We start from the raw sequence: 21248 nt of genomic DNA, 5'->3' as shown, positions 1-21248 counted from the left end.
AAAAAAAAAAAAAAAAAAAGGAAGACAGAGGAGCTGGGAGACACTTGTAGTAATTCCAGTGAGAGAGTATGATGGTGCTGATGTAAGCATGGCAGCGGAGATGCAATAGCGTGGGTAGATTTATGAGATGTTCAGGAGCGGGGAACCCTTGCATGCGGTGAGTGAAGGAGAGTCAGGAATAGGGGATGGGCTTCAGGTTTCCGGACTGCACAGTTGAGAGGACAACATGAATATCGCCCAGAAGGTGAAGCAGGCTGGGGGAGAGGGAAAAAATAAATTCACTCCAGTGTGTTAGTCTCAGCTGCCTGTGATGTGTGGAAGTAAAGGTTTTTGTCAAGAAGCTTAATATCACCCATATTTTTGAGACAGACACTCCATCTCAAGGCATCAATCTTTTCCCCTCCCTTACCACTCTGCTATAAAAGATTGACTAACTCACTGCCAGTCTTCCGTTTATTTCAAATACTGTACTGATCAGGAGAGCAAGGCGAAACTTTACCTACAAAGAAATAGAGAACCTATGGAGTCAGAAATAACTTTGAATGACTTTTTCCCCATCATTCTTTAAAATCTCTCTCTCTCGATATAGCTAGTAAGTATTGTAAATGGATAATGTTTCTGGAAACATTAGGAAATGGGGCATTTCCATTCCCCAGATGAATTTTTCTAGCTAGCAGAAGTTTAATTCATGGCAGTAATATGACTCAGCCAGTCCCTATACAATGTGAATGAAAAAATGAAGACTAACTTTAATAAAGACTAGGGAAAATGGGCTACAAAAGTCCGTTTGAAGATTGTATATCAGCAAATGGGTACCTACGATTTGTGGCTAGAGACCACCTGTCAAAATGAAACACACGTTCCCTAGACCTGGGAACTTTAACAAACATGAAAAAAACACAGTTATCACAGCAAAGATGAATTATGAATTCACACACACTCAAGCAGACACACACTACAAAATATGCATGCACATATTTAATAGGAAACCTCTCTTACATGTTATTAGTTCCCCCAATATTTGAAAAAAGAGTTTTCTAATTGTGGATAATTTAGAGTTGTTCCTATGGCTAATAGTGATTAAATTCTGCTTTAAATACAGTGAATTCTAGAAGCGAGGTGCAGTTTTACATCTGTATTTCTTATAGAATATTTTATCTTTCATTTTCTTTGCTGGTAGGTAAGTTCATGAAAACTGCTTCTACTTTGTGTTAACTTTCATCAACCTTTAATATCTGCTCTTAATTTTCTGTGCTCTTAAAAAACAAATAAGCTACTTCAAATTGTATCAGAACAGGCTGGGAGAGGTGGTGCACACTAGTAATCCCAGAATTTTGGGAGTCCAAGACAGAAAGATCACCTGAGGTCAGGAGATCAAGACCAGTTTGGCCAACATGGTGTGAAACCCTGTCTCTACCAAAAAATACAAAAATTAGTCAGGTGTGGTGGTGTGTGCCTCTAATTCCAGCTACTAAGGAGGATGGGGCAGAAAAAAAATTGTATCAGAACAGTATAGACATGTAGACATATACTGACAGGGATAAGGTTTTGTGATAACTTTTTGGTTACTGAAAACATTTATGAATACAAGTAAGTCTGTGGCTATGTTGTAGAATATTGAGGTCTCCATGGTTTGACTTCCAAATTAGTGCTTTATTAAACTCTGTGTCAGTGTATGTACACCTACTTGGGCTGTGTCTTTTCTACTATGAAACATATTTTAACTATGAAATGAATATTTTAAAGAATCAACATGGGGCTAGGCATGGTGGATCATGCCTGTAATCCCAGCACTTTGGGAGACCGAAGTGAGTGGATCACTTGAGGTCAGGAGTTCAATACAGCCTGGCCAACATGGCAAAACCCCATCTTTACTAAAAATACAGAAAATAACCAGGCGTGGTAGCATGCACCTGTAGTGCCAGCTACTTGGGAGGCTGAGGCAGGAGAATTGCTTGAACCTGGAAGTGAAGGTTTCAGTGAGCCAAGATTGCACCAGTGCACTCCAGCCTGGAGTACAGAGTGAGACTCCATCTANAAAAAAAAAAAAAAAAAAAAAAAAAAAAAAAAAAAAAAAAAAAAAAAAAAAAAAAAAAAAAAAAAAAAAAAAAAAATCGGTTACAATTTTTTTAATACATAAAGAAGGTTTTATAGTAAGTGATATTTTTTGTCAGGAATGGTGTGGCCTTACTGTATATTAAAACTATATGTTCAGATATTTTCTACAGTACTAACTGCCCCCAACCTTGTAAAATCCTAGAGATGATGGCCCTCTTAGCTCTTCTTAGAACTCTTAAAAATGCCAGTAGGTTATTTTTGACAAATAGTCACCATACATTTAGATTTAGATTTAGTGTATCTTGAGTTTATCTTCTGAATTGTAATATCATCTTTTACTCAAAATATAGATACATGCGTTTATTCATTTATCCATATTCTTATTCAACCTGTGCTTCATTTCTGAAACAATTCAGGGAAATATTAATTACTTAAAATAATTTGTCTCTTACCAAAAACATTTTCTATTATCAGTTAAAGTCATGAGAACTATAATGATTTTACGATATTGAATCATATTATCCACAGGCCTAAGGTAAGGTCTTTCTAGAACTCAAGTGCTTGTTAAAAATTCACATTGCCAAATTTCTCTCCCCTTTTCTTGGCTAAACAGTCATTTTTTTGCTTATTGTCATAGATCCATGGGTAATCAAATTGGATATACATGCAATGGAATCATATACATGTCATTAGCCACACTTGTTAAACCCAAGAAATACAAATATAGCTTTTATTTCATTTACTGTGTGCATTACCAGGCTTTTCTTCCTCCCTTCAGAATCAACATGATATAACATGGAGATGCTTGCTAATAGGTTGGCTCTGCCTTCCTACCCAATTCTTACTTATGGCACTGACACCTGATAGCCTCCTATTCTTTCTCCTTAGCTATCCCAAGCTCCAGTGTCCTCCCTTCAGCTCCCAGAGATGTGGTCCCTGTCTTGGTTTCCAGCCGATTTGTCCGTCTCAGCTGGCGTCCACCTGCAGAAGCAAAAGGGAACATTCAAACCTTCACGGTACTTTTCTCCAGAGAAGGTGACAACAGGTAGGTGATACTACCAGTAAAATTCAGCTTAATCCATCATCTCTTTAAATCGATACCACTGGGTAATAGCAGGAGGAGATCTTGGACAGGAACCTTGAAGAGGCTGTGAAATTGCCACTATTTCCTTCACCCATTTCTAAATGAGTGCAGTTTTTAAAAGCAATGTTGTTTACAGAGACCAATTAAATAATTTATATAAAACTTCCTTGAAAAGGGTAAGGATATACTACATCAATTTTTTATTTCTTTCGTTTTCAGAGTCATAAGCAGAAAACAGAATTAGGCTGTATATTCGTGGTTATGAAAGCACTTATTCTGTCTAGTTTGTAATTCCATTTTTGTCATTGACATCACATGATCTCAAAAAAAAATGACTTCTCTGAGCCTCGTTTTCCTCCTTAATAAGGAGGAATTTATAATACTTACCTTAAAATGTACAATAAAGGGTATAATGGATTGTTTGCAATGCAAAAGGCAAATGCTAGAGATGATGGCTGCCCAGTTTACCCTGGTGTGATTATTACACATTGCATGCCTGTATCAAAATACATCATGCATCCCATAAATACGTGCACCTATTATGTCCCCATGAAAATTAAAAGTTTTTAAAAAACTAAAAAGAAAAAATAAAATTTAAAAATATAATACATAACCTTGCAAGGTTTTTGCTAGCATTAAATTAGGTTGCATATATTAACGTCATATCAGAGTGTCTAGTATTTGGTAGAAGTTGTTATTGTGAATATTATTATTGACTAGGCAAAAGTGAGTTGTACCCGTCTGGTTTCAAGATTACGATCCACGGCATTTTTTTTCCGCAACATTGTTCCCTTAAGATGCTTCACCATCTTATGACTTTGAAAGTTGATGTTTAAGTTGGAGGTAAATACTGGTTAAGTTCCACATGAGGGGAAACAGAGTTCCATGTCCTAGGCATCTAGTCCCTCAGATCTGTGAGTGCTGTAAACGTGGTGATCTTTAGAATTCAAAAGGGAAAATAGAAATTGGATAAACCAAAATGTTACTTACTTCAACATGGGACAGTCTGAGGCTCAGGTGGTACAATACCCCTCCTCACCTGCTGGGTCTCAAAATGCTATCCTTTCCAGTTGGCATCAAGTTCAAGTATAGCCTTTTAAAGTTTCTGTTATCTTTTACAATTTGACCTTACTTTAAAATGAAAGGAAAGAGACCACGCATGGTGGCTAACACCTGTAATTCCAGCACTTTGGGAGGCCTAGGTGGGTGAAACACCTGAGGTGAGGAGTTCGGGACCAGCCTGGCCAACATGGTGAAACAATGTCACTCCTAAAAATATAAAAAGTTAGTCGGGTGTGGTGGCACGTGCCTGTAATCCCAGGTACTTGGGAGACTGCGGCAGGAGAATTGCTTGCACATGGGATGCAGAGGTTGCAGTGACCCGTGCCACTGCGATCCAGCCAGGGCGGCAGAGTAAGACTTCCTCTCAAAAAAAATTTAGACATACCCAACACCCATATTACCTTATGATCACTGAGATTATTATTACTGTGAAGAAACAGCCATTTGTTTTAGTGTTATCTCTGCAACTATCTGTGATCTTACGATGCCTCCTAAGTTTCTTGGATTTCAGCGTGTGCAGTTGTGGAAACTGGAAGCAGTAATTCTGACCCAGTCATCTTCATATTTTTACATGGATTTCCTGGAGGCACCTTAAATCAGCCTACCTACAACATACTGTCTTCTCCTTATGCATATTTTTCCTTTTTTTAGTTTATGTTAGTATCTTCCATCCCGTTGACCAAGCAAAAAATTCATGCCATGTTTTACTGACTGCTGCCTCCCAGCACTGCCACTCCTCATCAAGTCTTGTCTTGTCACCTTTACCTTGGCCACAGCTCAGACATGCTTTCTTTATTCTATTACTTTCAACATCTTTACGTGACCTCTGGGAATCGCTCCTCACCTTCCTCACTGTTTGTAGTTATCTTTTTGAAATACTCTTTTGATCACTCACTCCACTGCCCCAGAATGTGACTGGTTCTGAAATACAATAAAATTACTATACAAAGACATGCACATGTAACTTCCAACTTCTTTCCATGGAAGTCTAGCCCCAATCTATCTGTATCTATATCTATCTGTCCATATGGATATATGTAAAAGTGTGGTTTCTATAATCTGTAATGGCTAAAAAGTTTTCACTGAAGTCACAACAGCTAGATTTGAAAATGTTTCTACTATTTACCAGATGTGTGACTTTTCTGTATTTAATAATGTATTAAATAGGAATAATACTTTTTTGTTAGAATAAAAGGAAGATAAATTCTACCTCTTAGCATTGCTATGAGAACTGAGGGAATTCATGTAAAGAATTCAGGGCACTTACTGCATTCAGGCAGAATGGAAGGGCTCAGAACAGTGTGAGCTCAGAGACAATGTGGAAAAAGGTTGAAATTCAGGCTCAAAGAATAGGAAGAAGGAGGATGAGGATGATAAAGGGAAGGAGAAGGGGAAGGGGAAATGGTTGAAATTGCTATGTTTGAGTGCACCATTTATTTTTGTAATTGTTCACAGGCCTGCTTATTATACAATGTTGTCCTTTCCTCTTCTGTTGAACTTTTTCTTATCTTCAATCCTAAACATTAATCCTCTATACCCCCTTGGCTACTCACTCTGATGGCTATGCCATGGACCTCGATAACACCAATCACTGCAACCTCTCATTATCTCAGTTTCAAGTCGTATTCTTGCCTCAGTCTCCAGACTCTTGTCTTACTATTCTTTATTTGGGACTCTGAATACAACAAACTTTTGATTTCACAGAGACCTACAATCCCTTGATCGTATCCCTTATCCTTCCTGTTTTCCTTCACTTATTTCTTAACTATAATTCCATAGCCAGTAAACAGAGCAATTAAATACTTGCTGACTTGCATCAACGTTTTGCCTGCTACTCTCGTTTCCTATTACTTGCTTAGCAAAAACAAACTCAAGTAAATATAACTTTCTACTTACTCTTCACTTGTGCTCTTGAAGCTGAATATAGCTAATGGAAAAGGCACAACTGGGCTGATTCGTCACACTTTAAATTCATAGCTACTAATCTCATGTTGCTTATTAATGCTACTGGCAATTATGCTACATTTATCAGTCATCCTCTCTCACATATATTCCTAATGACATTTCATGCCCTTTTCTCTTGTCCCAAATCTCCAACACCTTCCCTCTTTCTTCCACTCTTACCTGACCTTGATTTTAATTTCATGAAATATCAGAAGGGGAATTCTATACGCTTTTATATGTGACTTTTTTTTTTTAACACAAATGTGTCCTTTTTAAGCGTGTAATCTGTCTTTCCTCAAATTTCCGTAAAATAACTGCCTGTACGCTTTAGATAAAGCCAAACCTTCACTTGGGCATAAGATCCCATCTTTTCTTACAACATAAAAGAGCAAATCTTAAGCCATTCTTTCTCTGTTCTGTTTCATCAATTTCTCCCACTAAGGTGAATTATGTCTATCAGCGTGTCAGCATGCAGTCGGATCTTCCATTGCAACAAATTCGACTTCAATCTCACTGTTCTCTTCTTCAGCACTCCATGCTCTGTTCTCTTCCATAGGAACATTCCTTGAATTGTCTAACTTCACTCCAATATCTTACATCATATTCCAATAACTATTTTGTTCCTAGAATGTAATAGGAATTGCTCTTATCAAGGTTCACCAATAACCTCCTGTTGCTAACCTAATAGTCAATTCCTGGTATTCACATTACTTGAACAATCAGCACATTTTGTCACATTTGATCATTTCTCCTTTTGTGAAGTTCATTCTTCACTCAGTTTTCTATTGCACATTCTCTCCTCATTCCCTCTGGCTACTATTTTCAGGCTCTTTACTTTCTTACTCCCAGTTTCTCTGATCTGTAAATATTGAATGGCATCAGGACTCAAGTCTTTCATCCATTCCTTGACTGTATTCTGTGAGCATGCTGATGTGTTCTAAAATTGTATCTCTGGTCCTAACATTTTACCTGCCATTCAGACTCATATGCTCAGCTTCCTATTTGATTTCTCAACATCAATGTCCCATGGGCATCTAAAACTTATGCATAAAACTAAATACATGTTTTACTTCAACCCCAACTCCTTCCCACCAAATACTTCATCATTCCAGAGTTCCCCCCACCACTGAAATATTCATATTTCTCATTGATCGGGCCAAAATATTTGGAAAATTCTTAACTCTTAATTACTAATTCTTATCATGAAATCCATCATCAAATCTTGGCAGTACCATCAAAATATATCCTGAATCCATGAAATAACATACCAAGTCTTGTTATAAAATAATACTGGAAGACTGGCTATGATTTTATATTTTGAGCTGAATTAGGAGAATAAAACCATTCATCATATTATTCTGCCTAGTTTTATATTGTTTAAATTTTCATAATAAAAAGTTAAAATCAAATAAAAAGAAAACATGGCCAGGTGTGGTGGCTCACACCTGTAATCCCAGCACTTTGGGAGGCCAAGGCGGGTGGATCATTTGTGGTCAGTAGTTTGAGATCAGCCTGGCCAACATGGTGAAACCCCGTTTCCACTAAACATACAAAAATTAGCTGGGCTTGGTGGTTCATGCCTGTAATCTTGTCTACTCAGGATGCTGAGGCAGGAGAATTTGCTTGAACCTGGGAGGTGGAGGTGGCAGTGAGCCAATATCAAGCCATTGCACTCCAGCCTGGGCAAAAGACCAAGACTCTGTCTCAAAAAAAAAAAAAATTTAAACCAAAAGCAAAATGTATACTGAGTCCTACCACTCCTTACTGCCTCCTTAAGTGCAACTAAATCTCATTGGAACTACTGCAGTAATCTCCTAATTCTAGTCTTATCATAGCAGCTAAAGTCAACCTTTTAAAACATAAATTAGGGTATGTCATTGCTCTGCTTCAAAACTCTTTGGTGAAATGCTTGTCTCATTCATAGTATTAGCAGAAGTCCTTGCTCTTGCCTCTTGTTACCTCTAACCTCACTACGTAGCAGTTTTACTATTCTCCTCTTTTCTCACTCCTATCCATTCTCCCTTCCTTATGTTTCCTAAATATTCCAAGAATTACCCTCTTTCGAGATCTTTGTGCTTGCTCATCAGTCTCCCTAGAATGTTCTTCTCCTCAGAGATCCACATCGATTATTCCCTAACTTCTGACAAATCTTTGCTGCAATGTCACATTTTCATGAAAGTCTGTCCTGAGCCCTGGTACTTCCTATGTCCTTTTTATTCTTATTTTTCTCCATAGCCTTTATCACCTTTTACTGGCAAATTGTGTTTCCCTAATCCCCTTTCTCCCCGCCAGAATATAATCTTCCTGTGGGCAAGGCTGTTTCTATCTTCTTTATCCACTGAGCTATTCTCAGCACTTAGAATACTACTTAACACATTGTAGACACTCGCTAAGTATTTGTTGAATTGATGCCCTAGCTGAAATGTCAACTACTGCTTGGAACTCTCCATGGTCCTCCAACTCAGAATTGATCAATTTTGCCTTTATCTCACTCCTTCATTTTGATTACATTACTATAGGGCCTTTGCCACCTTTTATTCAGTTTGACGTTTGGTTGAGTACATGTGTATTTCTTTGCCTGTTGATTGAGACTAGATCTAATTTACAGTTTCATGATGAAGTGTCCAGTATCATGCCTCATGATACTGATCAGAAATGATATGGTACACTTGATCTTAGCCAAAAGGCCGAGAAGCGATAGAAACGATATGGTAAAGGGGTCAGAGAGATAGATTTTTTTTCTTACCCCCATAAAATAAATTGTGTTACTGAGGAGGATGAATAAGCTGACTACAGTTCAAAACTTTTTTTTAATTGCAAAAAAAATTTGATATTAAAATTTGATTCCAATATCTCCATTTATTTTTATTGCTCTTGCTCTCAACTGGAGCCATAAAATACGCCACTGTTTCTTAGCAGTTAGCTGTGATGTTTGTTTGTTCATGTAGGTTTATTTAGCTGCTGACACCATACCTTTCTGAAAGGTTATGAATTTAACATTTATCTCAGACTAGCAATAACTTTGTCCAGGAAAGTTATTCTAGCTTAGTTATCACGAACCTTTCTGACTGGTTAATATTGTAAATAATGCAAGTGCCATAATTCACCTCTTTCTCTCCAGCCCCTTGGGGTGCTTTTATTTCATAAATTAGAGAGCAGCATACATTCTAAACATGAAAGCTAAAATTCACAGTGAAGTAATTGCTTCACAGATATCTAGCCATCCCCTCTTAACTACCTAAAGATCATTAGGAATGAAAGTGATCTTTGAGATCGCAGACTAACTTCCTGTTACTTAAACATTCAGAGATCAATGCTCAGAGGAAAATCCCATGCTCAAGACCATAGTATTATCATCAACAGTGACAGCAAGCATTTATTGGGCACTTACTGTGCCAGGTACCAGGCTAAGCATCTTACATAAAGTATGTTTACCCAGAGGAGACTTAAAGAAGAAGTTTACACCTCCATTATATAGCTAGTAAGTAGTAGAACTAGAATTTAGTGCAGACTGTAGTCCAAAGCAGGCACTCTCAATCTCTTTATCATCTTGTTTCCTTAGTGGATTAATCTGGAAAAGAACTAAATGTTCTTGATATTTATAGAATTATGGCATGGAATACTTTTATATGTTTCTTTCCAATAATTTTCCGACTTAATGGCTAAGTTGATTTGCATTATTTGTTTACCACTAATAAAACACACTAATGAATTTTTATTATTGTATTTATTTTGAGAGATGAGGTCTTGTTCTCTTGCTCAGAATAGAGTGCAATAGTGTGATCATAGTTCGCTTGCAGCCGCAAACTCCTGGGCTCAGTGGATCCTCCCAACTCAGCCTCCTGAGTAGCTAGGACTACTGGTGCATGCTACCATGCCTGGCTAAGTTTTTGTATTTTCTATATATATATAAAGAACATTATAACTCCCATTCAATAACTAAAATGACTTATGAAGTGTAATGCAGTATAACCCAAAGGTTAAAGCTATGTGGCTGTGGAATTGAACCACCTGGGTTCAAATGCTAACTTGGTATTTTACCAGCTGTGTGGCTTTTGGCCATTTTCTGGTAACTTTATTTTCTCATGTGGGATAATAATAGTATCTGATGTGTAAGGTTGTGATGAGCATTTATATGAAGTAAAATGAAAGCACCTAAACCACTTGCTTTTTGTTTGGTGAACCCAAAACATTCAATTCTAATTAGCTAGTGCCATGTGCAAATCATCATGTGGGTTGGAAATTAAACGAAATACAGGGGTGTTTCTTAACTCTTATTTAGAGGGGATTTTATTACTTTCACAAGCATTCATCCATTTGATCCTCAGATAAGGTATTTATGATGATCTCCATTTCACAGATGAGTATGCCTTTTCCTGTTCAGGAAGACTGAAAAATCTTGCTAAGAAACCACACAAATACTAAATATCAGAACCACGATTTCAATGCCAGGTTTCTAGTCCAGTGATCTCTTCGCTGTGCCATAAAAAGTGAAAGACATTCACTGAAAGAGCTACAAATAAAGTACAGTGGGAGTGCAGATGAGAGAATTAAAACACTTTTATGGGCATCATTCAATTTAATCCTCACAATAACACTGTGAGGTAGGCAGATAAGGGACCGGTATCTTCATTTTGCAAATGAAGCAGAGAAGGCTCCAAGATATCCCCTGACTTGCTCAAGGTCACACACTGTTTTGTGGCAGAACAAAGGCTGAACTAGGTCTTCCAACTTGCAGCAATATACGCTTTACATTGCTTTATGCTGCCAAAGAAAACCTCTGCTCACTGTTCAGGATTAGAAACCAGCTTTTTATGATTGATATGGAGAATTCCTTTTAGAATCCATGGTATATTACGTTTTCAGCATGGTGTTTACATATTCTTTCCCCACTCTTCAGAGTTGAGGACTCTGCAGTTCATGGAGCTTGTTATCCATGAGGGAGCATGTGGTGATAGAAAGAGAACAAGACTCAAAATCTTAAGCATGACATTATGGACCTGACTTAAGTTTGGCAAAGTTAACCTTCTTCTTAGAGCCCCACTCTGCTTCTCTGTAAAATATAAAACCACATCCCTATACCTCAAAATGTTCTTAATTTATTGAATGAGAGAATAATGATTTTATTTCTCCAGTGGACTTAATGCATATTGAAAAATGAAACAGCCATCTACAAATGTCATATATAAATGAACAAATGTTGAATGTCAATTCATTATATGTCCATGTCCAGCAGCATATTGAAAATAGAAGAGAACCCATCAGTTTTTCTGGAAGCAGTTCATCTTGAAAGGTTCATCCTACTGATGAATATATAACCACATGCTGAGTTAAGAGCTTTAGTGGAAAGGAACATGCTTCTGTGAGAGCATTTATGAAAAGTGTGCATGTGATGTCTTTGCCACAATCAGATTTGCATTTTGAAAAGATGACTGTGACTAGAGAGTGGGAGCTAGAACAGAGGTCAGCCAGGTGCCAGAGCCATTTTGCAGGCTGTTGCAGAAGTCCAAGCAAAAGATGGAGGTTACTTGGTCTGAGGGTATGTCAGTGGAGACTGAGCAGTGGAGAGAACTTTGTGAGACATTTAGGGGGCAAAACTGACAGGACTGGGTAATGATGCATTGTACATGAATGGTGAGGAGGGAGGGGTTAACAGTTGCTTCGTTTCTGGCTTATTCCAGTGGAAGGATGATTGTGCAATTCCAGCTGAGATTAGGATGCGGGAAAAGGTCCATATTTGAAAAGAAGATCATAAATTCAGTTTTAGACAAGTTTTACTTGATAAACCTTTACAAAATTCAAGTAGGAATGTCAAGAAGAGCCTTGAAAACAGGAATCTGAAGCTCAGATGAGATGGGGACAGAGATATATATCAGGAATCTGTCAGCATATGGATGGTCACTGCAGCTAGAGAAGGATAAGATGGACCATCCCAAGAAAACAGAATGATAAGAGAACCCAGAACTCAGTCACATTTATCATGTCGATAGAGGCTGAAACTAAATAGAATTTGAAACCAAAAACTGATTCCCTCCAACTCCCAAAATATAGCTTTTTATTTGCAGTTACAGTAGCTATTTGTTATGTAACTAGTCTCAAGTGTGTGCTAGATGTTGAAGCAGATTATATGAAAGCACATTTTTAAAAAGCTCATTCCTAGATTTATCCTTTTTAACAATTCAAGAAAAAAAGCAAATGTTAACCAAAACTTAGTGGAAATACCTCTGACAAAGAAGACCATTTCCAATCTTCATTAAGCTTTATCTGGCAGTGAAACATCTTGAAACCTTTCTCTCTAAGATAGCATTGATTTCCAAACCTATGGTTTTAGGACAATAAGGAATGTGATATTTGAGTGATTATCACTTTATCACTCTGCTATCACTTTGAGCCCTAGTCCATTAAACACCATATTTCAGTTTGGAAATCTTTTAATTGTTATAACATTCTGGCATTCACTAAAGAAATAATGAATGAAAGTAGAATAGATAAAAAGGAGGTGCTAAAATCTTTCCACTAAGAATAACATAACTCCTTCTCTACAAAGGAACATTCATGTAATGCTTCCTCCCTGCAGCAACTAATTAGGTATTTGATACCTCAAGGCAGCATTTGTTGCTCAACTCACAATTGTATCTAAATGTTAACACTCTGAGGCACTTATGTATTTACTAAAAATGTATGCTAGAGACTTGCTACAAATGATCCACTAAGAAGCAGGATCATGTTTAATCTGTAAACTCTACTTCTGAAATGTAAAAATAGAAGTGCTGAATTCAGTTCACACACACACACACACACACACACACACACACGTGGATATAGGAGATTTTCTATTTTCTATTCCTAATGAAGAGCGTTAATGAGGCTTCTTTCAGAGGACCCCATTCTCTGTTTTCAAATAATGAAATCAAGACCCAGGAAGGTAAAGTGATGTGCCAAAGATGACCAAAATAAATGGGGATGGAACATGGAATAGAATACAGTATTCTAGGCATTTCTAAGGTCAGATTATGTGGAGATTTTGTATAGTTATTCTCTTTTAATTTCACACGTATTTATGCATTTATTTTTTAAAAAATTATGAGCCCCAGCAACGTAGCCATTGTTTACACTCCGTGAATCTATGTGCTAAGTGTGAATAAAATACAAATGGAATATGGCTTCTCATTTTAAATAATTTTCAATCAAGTCAAAAAAAATACATGTCCACAAATACAATGTGATACATTCTACACTAGATGTGTAAATGAAAAGCAATGAAAACACAAAGAAAGCATTTAATGCTACTGGAATGGAATACATACGGTTAGGAAGTTTCAGGTAAACATTTCTTTTGAATTGAATTCCAATTCAGTTTCATTCGAAACAATTTTGCCAAACAGAGTAGGATGTATGAGTCAAGAGAAAGTAACTCTAGGCCAATTGAAATGAAAGGGAAAAAAAAGGAAATTCAAAATAAGAAAAAGCAGAGAAGCTGACATGGACATAGATGTTGTTGGGGCAGGTTGGCTCATTGCAGATGACTCTGCAAAGCTTTGGGCCACATTGTGAAGGTCTTTGGCTCTTGTTCCATAGAAGCGAGATTATACTAACCTAGAATGGCAGCCAGCGTAAGGGTGTGAGCATGGAGTTGACAGGTTGTGTGTGTTAAAAGGATATCTTTATCAATGGATGCTAGGGGAAACTGAGAAGACTAATGGCAAAACACTAGAAAAAGCTATTATAATGCAATCCATTTAAGTACCGACCAAAGCAGGGAGCAGTTCTAGGCACAGGAGAATATACTCTTCCCAGAATTAGGTCTCAGTGTAAATTGCACAAGGGTGCATTTAAAGTTGCCATGTTTGACTTTATGCTTGAAAAGATGTCAGTGCTTAAGAAGGTTTATACTGACTGATTTCAGGAAAGCAGGAACATTATTTTAGTGGGTCAAAGTGTATGCTTTTAGAATAGAAACAGTTATTTTCCACGACACTTTAACCAGGTAACTCAAAGTACCTAAAACTAGAATTTAGGGAAAATAAATGTTTCTTTTCAACTAACTCTTCTTATAATCTCCTTGTAAAAGTCAAAGAGCAAGTTGCCTACAGACTTTTTAGCACGAGGAGTCAGACTTTGCATATTTGATACGCTGTGAATTTTCAGTAAGTAAATTTACAGTGAATGGATTCAGGCAGGCACAGGTAACTTGATCCCTTTACTTCAGTAGACCTATCCTGAAAATGGCTTAACTCCCAAACACTGCCAACTTAGAGTTGGGGGAAAGAAAGGAGTTGAAGAAGCTTTGTCTAACAATCCATGTGGTGTTACAGTTCATGTCTGAGTTCTGCATATTTGAAGGGTAATTATGACTTCAGATTCATAGGAGAGAACATCACTGAGATGGAGGAGGCTTGGGGTCCCTACTGCTTTCCCAGGGACTGGTAACTCAGTGAAAGGCAGAACAATCCAAGTTTACCCCCAAATCTGCCCATTTAAAGGGATATATGGTCTAGAGTGAGCAGAGAGGAAACCCTTAATTACTGCTTCAAATAGCTATCATGGAAAATTTTACTTTAGGTGGCTAGTGTTGGCCTATAGTGGAACCAGAGAAATCCCACATAATAAACTGCTTTTGCAAACTCAGATGTTACTTACTTGTCAAGAAATGGTTTGCTGTTTTTTGTTTACAATTATTAAAACCTGGAAAGAGTGATTAAAAACTTCCTGGGATTCCTTGGGGCTTGAACTGAACAAATCTGTGAAAGACAACATAGCAGGAAATACCATTTTCTCAGAATGCTTTTGCATAATTTTAGCAATTTGATGTCACCCCAGAAAAACCCAGGGAAGCCACACAGCATTTTGGCAGGAGACGCTCAGCCATCAGTGAGGACATCAGATACCATAAACTATCAAGCTGAACTGTGGAACTCAGAGAACTCCTATTTCCTCTCACTGTCCCTCAGAGAACAAAGTTCCTAGCTCTTTAAAAATGATTATTATCATTACTGGAACTTGTTCAATGTCTGTAGATATGATCATTCTTTGTTTTGATTTATCTTTGCAAACAAAATTAATATGACAGAAAATATAAAGTGGTTTTTTTTTGAAGAATGGCATACCCAAAGGTCAGTGAAACATAACTATATAGTTTTTTCTATATGTTTCCACCTCTCATTATGTTCTCCCCTCAGATTTCTGGTTCTAAATACTTTGTGGAAAAGTCCCTTTCTTGAATACAATAGGATTTATTTCTTATGAAGTTATATATTTCGTTATCATTATAAAATAATAGCACTGACTGCCATTAATGGAAAAATCCATGTTAAGTATCAGGTGTCATATCAAAGGGAGTTTTGATGCAAACTACCTTTGATATGATAAGCATATTTCTAGAAAGTGGCACATAAAATTGAAATGGTTACATTAAACCATGGTTTAAAACCACTAAGAGCCTGTATTGTAGAAACCAGTGGTCAGCCCAGGGCAGAACCAGTAAGTGATTAGAGGACAAACCATAGAGCTGTCTTGAAGGTGTGTTTACATAGCAAGTACAGTGCATTTGCTTGGGTTCTGTTTTACAAATCAGTACCATGGAAGCATTTTCTTTTTTTTAAATATATATATTTTATTGCATTTTACGTTCTGGGGTACATGTGAAGAACAAGCAGTATTGTTGCATAGGTGCATACATGGCAATGTGGTTTGTTTGCTGCCTCCATCCCCATCACTTATATCTGGCATTTCTCCCCATGTTATCCCTCCCCAGCTCCCTAACCCCCACTGTCCCTTCCCTAGTCCCCCGCTACGGACCTCAGTGTGTGATGCTCCTCCATGTGTTCTCATTGTTCAACACCCACCTATGACTGAGAACATGCAGTGTCTGATTTTCTGTTTTGTGTCATTTGCTAAGATGGTTTCCAGGTTCATCTATGTCCCCACAAAGGACACAAACTCATCATTTTTTATTACTGCATAGTATTTCATGGTGTATATGTGCCACATTTTCTCTGTCCAGTCTATCATCGATGGGCATTTGGTTCCAAGTCTTTGCTATTGTAAACAGTGCTGCAATGAACATATGTGTGCATGTGTCCTTATAATAGAATGATTTATAATCCTTTGGATATATACCCAGTAATGGGATTGCTGAGTCAGATGGAATTTCTATTTCTAGGTCATTGAGGAATCACCACACTGTCTTCCATAATGGTTGAACTAATTTACACTCCCACCAACAGTGTAAAAGTGTTTCTATTTTTCCACATCCTCTCCAGCATCTGTTGTCTCCATATTTTTTAATGATCGTCATTCTAAGTGGCGTGAGATGGTATTAAAATGTACTTTTGATATACATTTCTCTAATGACCAGTGATTATGAGCATTTTTTCATATGTTTTTTGGCCTCATATATGTCTTCTTTTGAAAAGTGTCTGATCATATCCTTTGCCCACTTTTGAATGGGTTGGTTGGTTTGTTTTCTTGTAAATCTGTTTTAGTTCTTTGTATATTTTGGATATAGTCCTTTGTCTGATGGGTAGATTGCAAAATTTTTTTCCATTCTGTTGGTTGCTGGTTCACTCTAATGATTGTTTCTTTTGCTGTGCAGAAGCTCTGGAGTTAAATTAGATCCCATTTGTCTATTTTGGCTTTTGTTGCCAATGCTTTTTGTGTTTGTCATGAAGTACTTACCTATGCCTGTGTCCTGAATGTTTTTGCCTAGATTTTCTTCTAAGGTTTTTGTGGTATTAGGTCTTAAGTTTAAGCCTTTAATCCATCTGGAGTTAATTTTAGTGTAAGTTGTCAGGAAGGGGTACAGTACTGCTTTCTGCACATGGCTAACCAGTTTTCACAACACCAGTTATTAAACAGGGAATCCTTTCCCCGTTGCTTGTTTTTGTCAGGCTTGTCAAAGATCGGTTGGTTGTACATATGTTGTGTTTCCTCCAAGGCCTCTGTTCTGTTCCATTGTTCTATATCTCTGTTTTGGTACCAGTATCATGCTGTTTTGATTACTGTAGCCTTGTTGTATATTTTGAAGTCAGGTAGTGTGATGCCTTCAACTTTGTTCTATTTGCTTAGAATTGACTTGGCTATGTGGGCTCTCTTTTGGTTCCATATGAAGTTTAAGGTGGTTTTTTCCAGTTCTGTGAAGAGGGTCATTCGTAGCTTGATGGAGATAGTGTTGAATCTGTGAATTACTTTGGGCAGTATTGCCATTTTCATGATATTGATTCTTCCTAACCATGAACATGGAATGTTTCTCCATATGTTTGTATCCTCTCTTATTTTCTTGAGCAGTGGTTTGTAATTCTCCTTGAAGAGGTCCTTTACATCCTTTGTCAATTGTATTCCTAGGTATTTTATTCTCTTTGTAGCGGTTGTGAATGGCAGTTCATTCTTGATTTGGCTGTCTTTAAGTCTGTTATTGGTGTATAGGAATGCTTGTGATTTTTGCACATTGATTTTGTATCCTGAGACTTTTCTGAAGTTGCTTATCAGTTTAAGAAGATTTTGGGCTGAGACGATAGGGTCTTCTAAATATACAATCATGTCATCTCCAAATAGAGACAATTTGACTTCCTCCTTTCCTAATTGAATACCCTTTATTTCTTTTTCTTTCCTGGCTGCTCTGGCTAGAACTTCCAATAGTATATTTAATAAGAGTGGTGAGAGAGGGCATCCTTGTCTAGTGCCAGATTTAAAAGGGAATGCTTCCAGTTTTTGCACTTTCAGTATGATATTGGCTGTGGGTTTGTCATAAATAGCCTTTATTATTTTCAGATATATTCCATCGATACCTAGTTTATTAAGAATTTTGAGCATAAAGCACTGTCGAATTTTGTCAAAGGCCTTGTCTGCATCTGTTGAGATAGTCATGTGGTTTTAGTCTTTGGTTCTGTTTATGTGATAGATTACGTTTATAGACTTGTGTATGTTGAACCAGCATGCACATCCTCGGGATGAAGCCTACTTGATCGTGATGGATAAGCTTTATGATGTGCTGTTGGATTTGGTTTGCCAGTATTTTATTGAAGATTTTTGCATCTATGTTCATCATGGATATTGGCCTGAAGTTTTCTTTTCTTGTTGAATCTCTGCTGGATTTTGGTATCAGGATGATGCTGGTCTCATAAAATGATCTGGGGAGCATTGCCTCTTTTTGGATTGTTTGGAATAGCTTCAGAAGGAGTGATACCAGCTTCTTTTTGTATGTCTGGTAGAATTTGGCTATGAACCCATCTGGACCTGGGCTTTTTTGGTTGGTAAGCTATTAATTGCTACCTCAACTTCAGCCCCTGTTATTGGTCTATTCAGGGTTTCAACTTCTTCCTGGTTTGGCTTGAGAGGATGCAAGTGTCCAGGAATTTATCAGTTTCTTCCAGGTTTACTGGTTTATGTGCATAGAGTTGTATATAGTAATCTCTGATGGTAGTTTGTATTTCTGTGGAATCTGTGGTGATGTTCCCTTTATCATTTTTTATTACATCTATTTGATTCTTCTCTCTTTTATTTTTTATTAATCTGGCTAGTGGTCTGTCTATTGTGTTGATCTTTTCAAAAAACAAGCTCCTGGATTTATTGATTTTTTGAAGGGTTTTTTTTTTTGTGTCTCTATCTCCTTTTGTTTTGTTTTGTTTTCTTTCATCTAGCTCTTCTAGTTCTTTCAATTTTGATGATAGGGGGTCAATTTTAGATCTTTCCTTGCTTCTCATGTAGGCATTTATTGCTATAAATGTTTCTCTAGACACTGCTTTAAATGTGTCCCAGAAAGTCTGGTATGTTGTGTCTTCATTCTCGTTGGTTTCAAAGAACATCTTTATTTCTGCCTTCATTTAATTGTTTGTCCCGTCAACATTTAAGAGCCAATTGTTCAGTTTCCAGGAAGTTGTGTGGTTCTGAGTTAGTTTCTGAATTCTGAGTTCTAATTTGATTGCTCTGTGGTCTGAGAGACTGTTATGATTTCCTTTTGCATTTGCTGAGGAGTAATTTACTTCCAATTATGTGGTCAATTTTAGAATAAGTGCAATGTGGTGCTGAGAAGAATGTATATTCTTTGGATTTGGGGTGGAGAGTTCTGTAATTGTCTATTGGGTTTGCTTGGTCTAGGTCTGAGTTCAAGTCTTGGAGATCCTTGTTTATTTTCTGTCTCATTGATCTGTCTAACATTGACAGTGGAGTGTTAAAGTCTCCCACTATTATTGTTTGGGAGTCTAAGTCTCTTTGTAGGTCATTAAGAAATTCCTTTTATATCCTTTTGCTCCTGTATTGGGCATGTATATATTTAAGATCGTTAGCCCCTCTTGTTGCATTGATCCTTTTACCATTATGTAATGCCCTTCTTTTTCTCTTTTGTCTCTGTTGCTTTAAAATCTACTTTATCAGAGACTAGGATTGCAACTCCTGCTTTTTTTTTTGCTCTCCATTTGCTTGGTAAATCTTCCTCCATCCCTTTATTTTGAGCATATGTGTATCCTTCATGTGAGATTGGTTTCCTGGATACAGCACACCAGTGGGTTTTGACTTTTTATCCAATTTGCCAGTCTGTGTCTTTTGATTGGGGTATTTAGCCCACTTACATTTAGGTTTAATATTGTTATTTGTGAATTTGATCCTGCCATTTTGATGCCAGCTGGTTGTTTTGCCCATTAGTTGATGCAGTTTCTTCATTGTATCAGTGCTCTTTACTATTTGGTACATTTTTGGAGTGGCTGGCACTGGTTGCTCCTTTCTATGTTTAGTGCTTCTTTCAGGAGCTCTTGTAAAGGAGGCCTGGTGGTGATGAAATTACAGAGCAATTGCTTGTTCATAAAGGATTTTATTTCTCCTTCACTTATGAAGCTTAGCTTGGCTGGATATGAAATTCTAGGTTGAAAGCTCTTATCTTTATGGATGTTGAATATTGGCCCCCATTGTCTTCTGTCTTGTAAGGTTTCTGCTGAGAGCTCCACTGTGAGTCTGATGGGCTTCCCTTTGTGGGTAAGCCGACCTTTCTCTCTGGCTTGCCCTTAGCATTTTTTCCTTCATTTCAACCCCACTGAATCTGATGATTATGTGCCTTGGAGTTACTCTTGAGGTATATATTTGTGGTGTTCTCTGTATTTCCTGGACTTGAATGTTGGCCTGCCTTGCTAGGTTGGGGAAGTTCTCCTGGATAGTATCCTGAAGAGTATTTTCCAGCTTGGATTCATTGTCTCCATCACATTCAGGTACACCCATCTAACATAGATTATGTCTTTTCTCGTAATTCCATATTTCTTGGAGGCTTTGTTCATTTCTTTTTTCTCTAATCTTGCCTTCTCATTTTATTTCATTGAGTTGAGCTTTAATTTATGATATCCTTTCTTCTGCTTGGTTGATTCAGCTATTGAAACTTGTGTATGCTTTGCGAAGTTCTCGTGTTGTTTTTCAGCTCCATCAATTCATTTGTATTCCTTTCTAAGCTGTACATTCTCTTTAGCATTTATTCAAAAATTTTTTCAAGGTTCTTAGTTTCTTTGCATTGGGTTAGAACGTGATCTTTTAGCTCAGAGAAGTTTCTTATTACCCACCTTCTGAAGCCTGTTTCTGTCAGTGCATCAGACTCATTCTCCATCCAGCCTTGTTCCCTTGCTGGTGAGGAGTTGTGATCTGTTGGAGGGGGAGTGGCGTTCTGCTTTTGGGTATTTTCATCCTTTTTGTGCTGGTTTCTTCCCATGTTTGTAGATTTATCTTCCTGTAGTCTTTTTGGTTGATGACTTTCAGATGGGATCTCTGAGTGGGCGTCCTTTTTGTTGCTGAAGAAGTTGTTTCTGTTTCTTAGTTTTCCTTCTAACAGTCAGGTCCCCCTGCTGTAGGACTTCTGGAGGTCCACTCCAGACCCTGCATGCCTGGGGATCACCTGCAGTGGCTGCAGAACAGTAAGGGTTGCTGCCAGTTTCTTCTTCTGTTATCTTTGTCCCAGAAAGATACCCACAAGAAGTCAGCCTGAGCTCTCCTTTGTGAGGTGTCTCTTTGGTTATATGGGGGTAGGGGAGCTGCTTGAGGAGACAGTCTGTCCCTTATAGGAGCTCAAATGCTGGGCCAGGAGCTCCTCTGTTCCATTCAGGGCTGCTGTGCAGGTACGTTTTTTGCT

At 37.6% G+C, this 21248-nt stretch overlaps 1 protein-coding gene across 4 annotated transcripts in view; it reads left to right on the top strand.

Annotated features, from left to right (window-relative positions):
• The window catches only part of DCC (DCC netrin 1 receptor), a 1206315-nt gene that overhangs the window by 821270 nt on the left and 363797 nt on the right, over nucleotides 1-21248 (top strand). For all 4 annotated transcript variants that reach the window (XM_017501124.2, XM_017501122.2, XM_017501121.2 and 1 more), the window contains exon 8: nucleotides 2947-3103. In XM_017501124.2, coding sequence (XP_017356613.1) covers nucleotides 2947-3103 — 157 coding nt within the window. The remainder of the gene's footprint in view (nucleotides 1-2946; nucleotides 3104-21248) is intronic.

The sequence above is a fragment of the Cebus imitator genome, unplaced genomic scaffold (assembly GCF_001604975.1).
Source record: "Cebus imitator isolate Cc_AM_T3 unplaced genomic scaffold, Cebus_imitator-1.0 Scaffold278, whole genome shotgun sequence".
In the NCBI taxonomy this organism is placed as follows: domain Eukaryota; kingdom Metazoa; phylum Chordata; class Mammalia; order Primates; family Cebidae; genus Cebus; species Cebus imitator.
The sequence above is the reverse complement of the archived record's forward strand: the minus strand, read 5'-3'. Positions and strand labels throughout refer to the sequence as shown.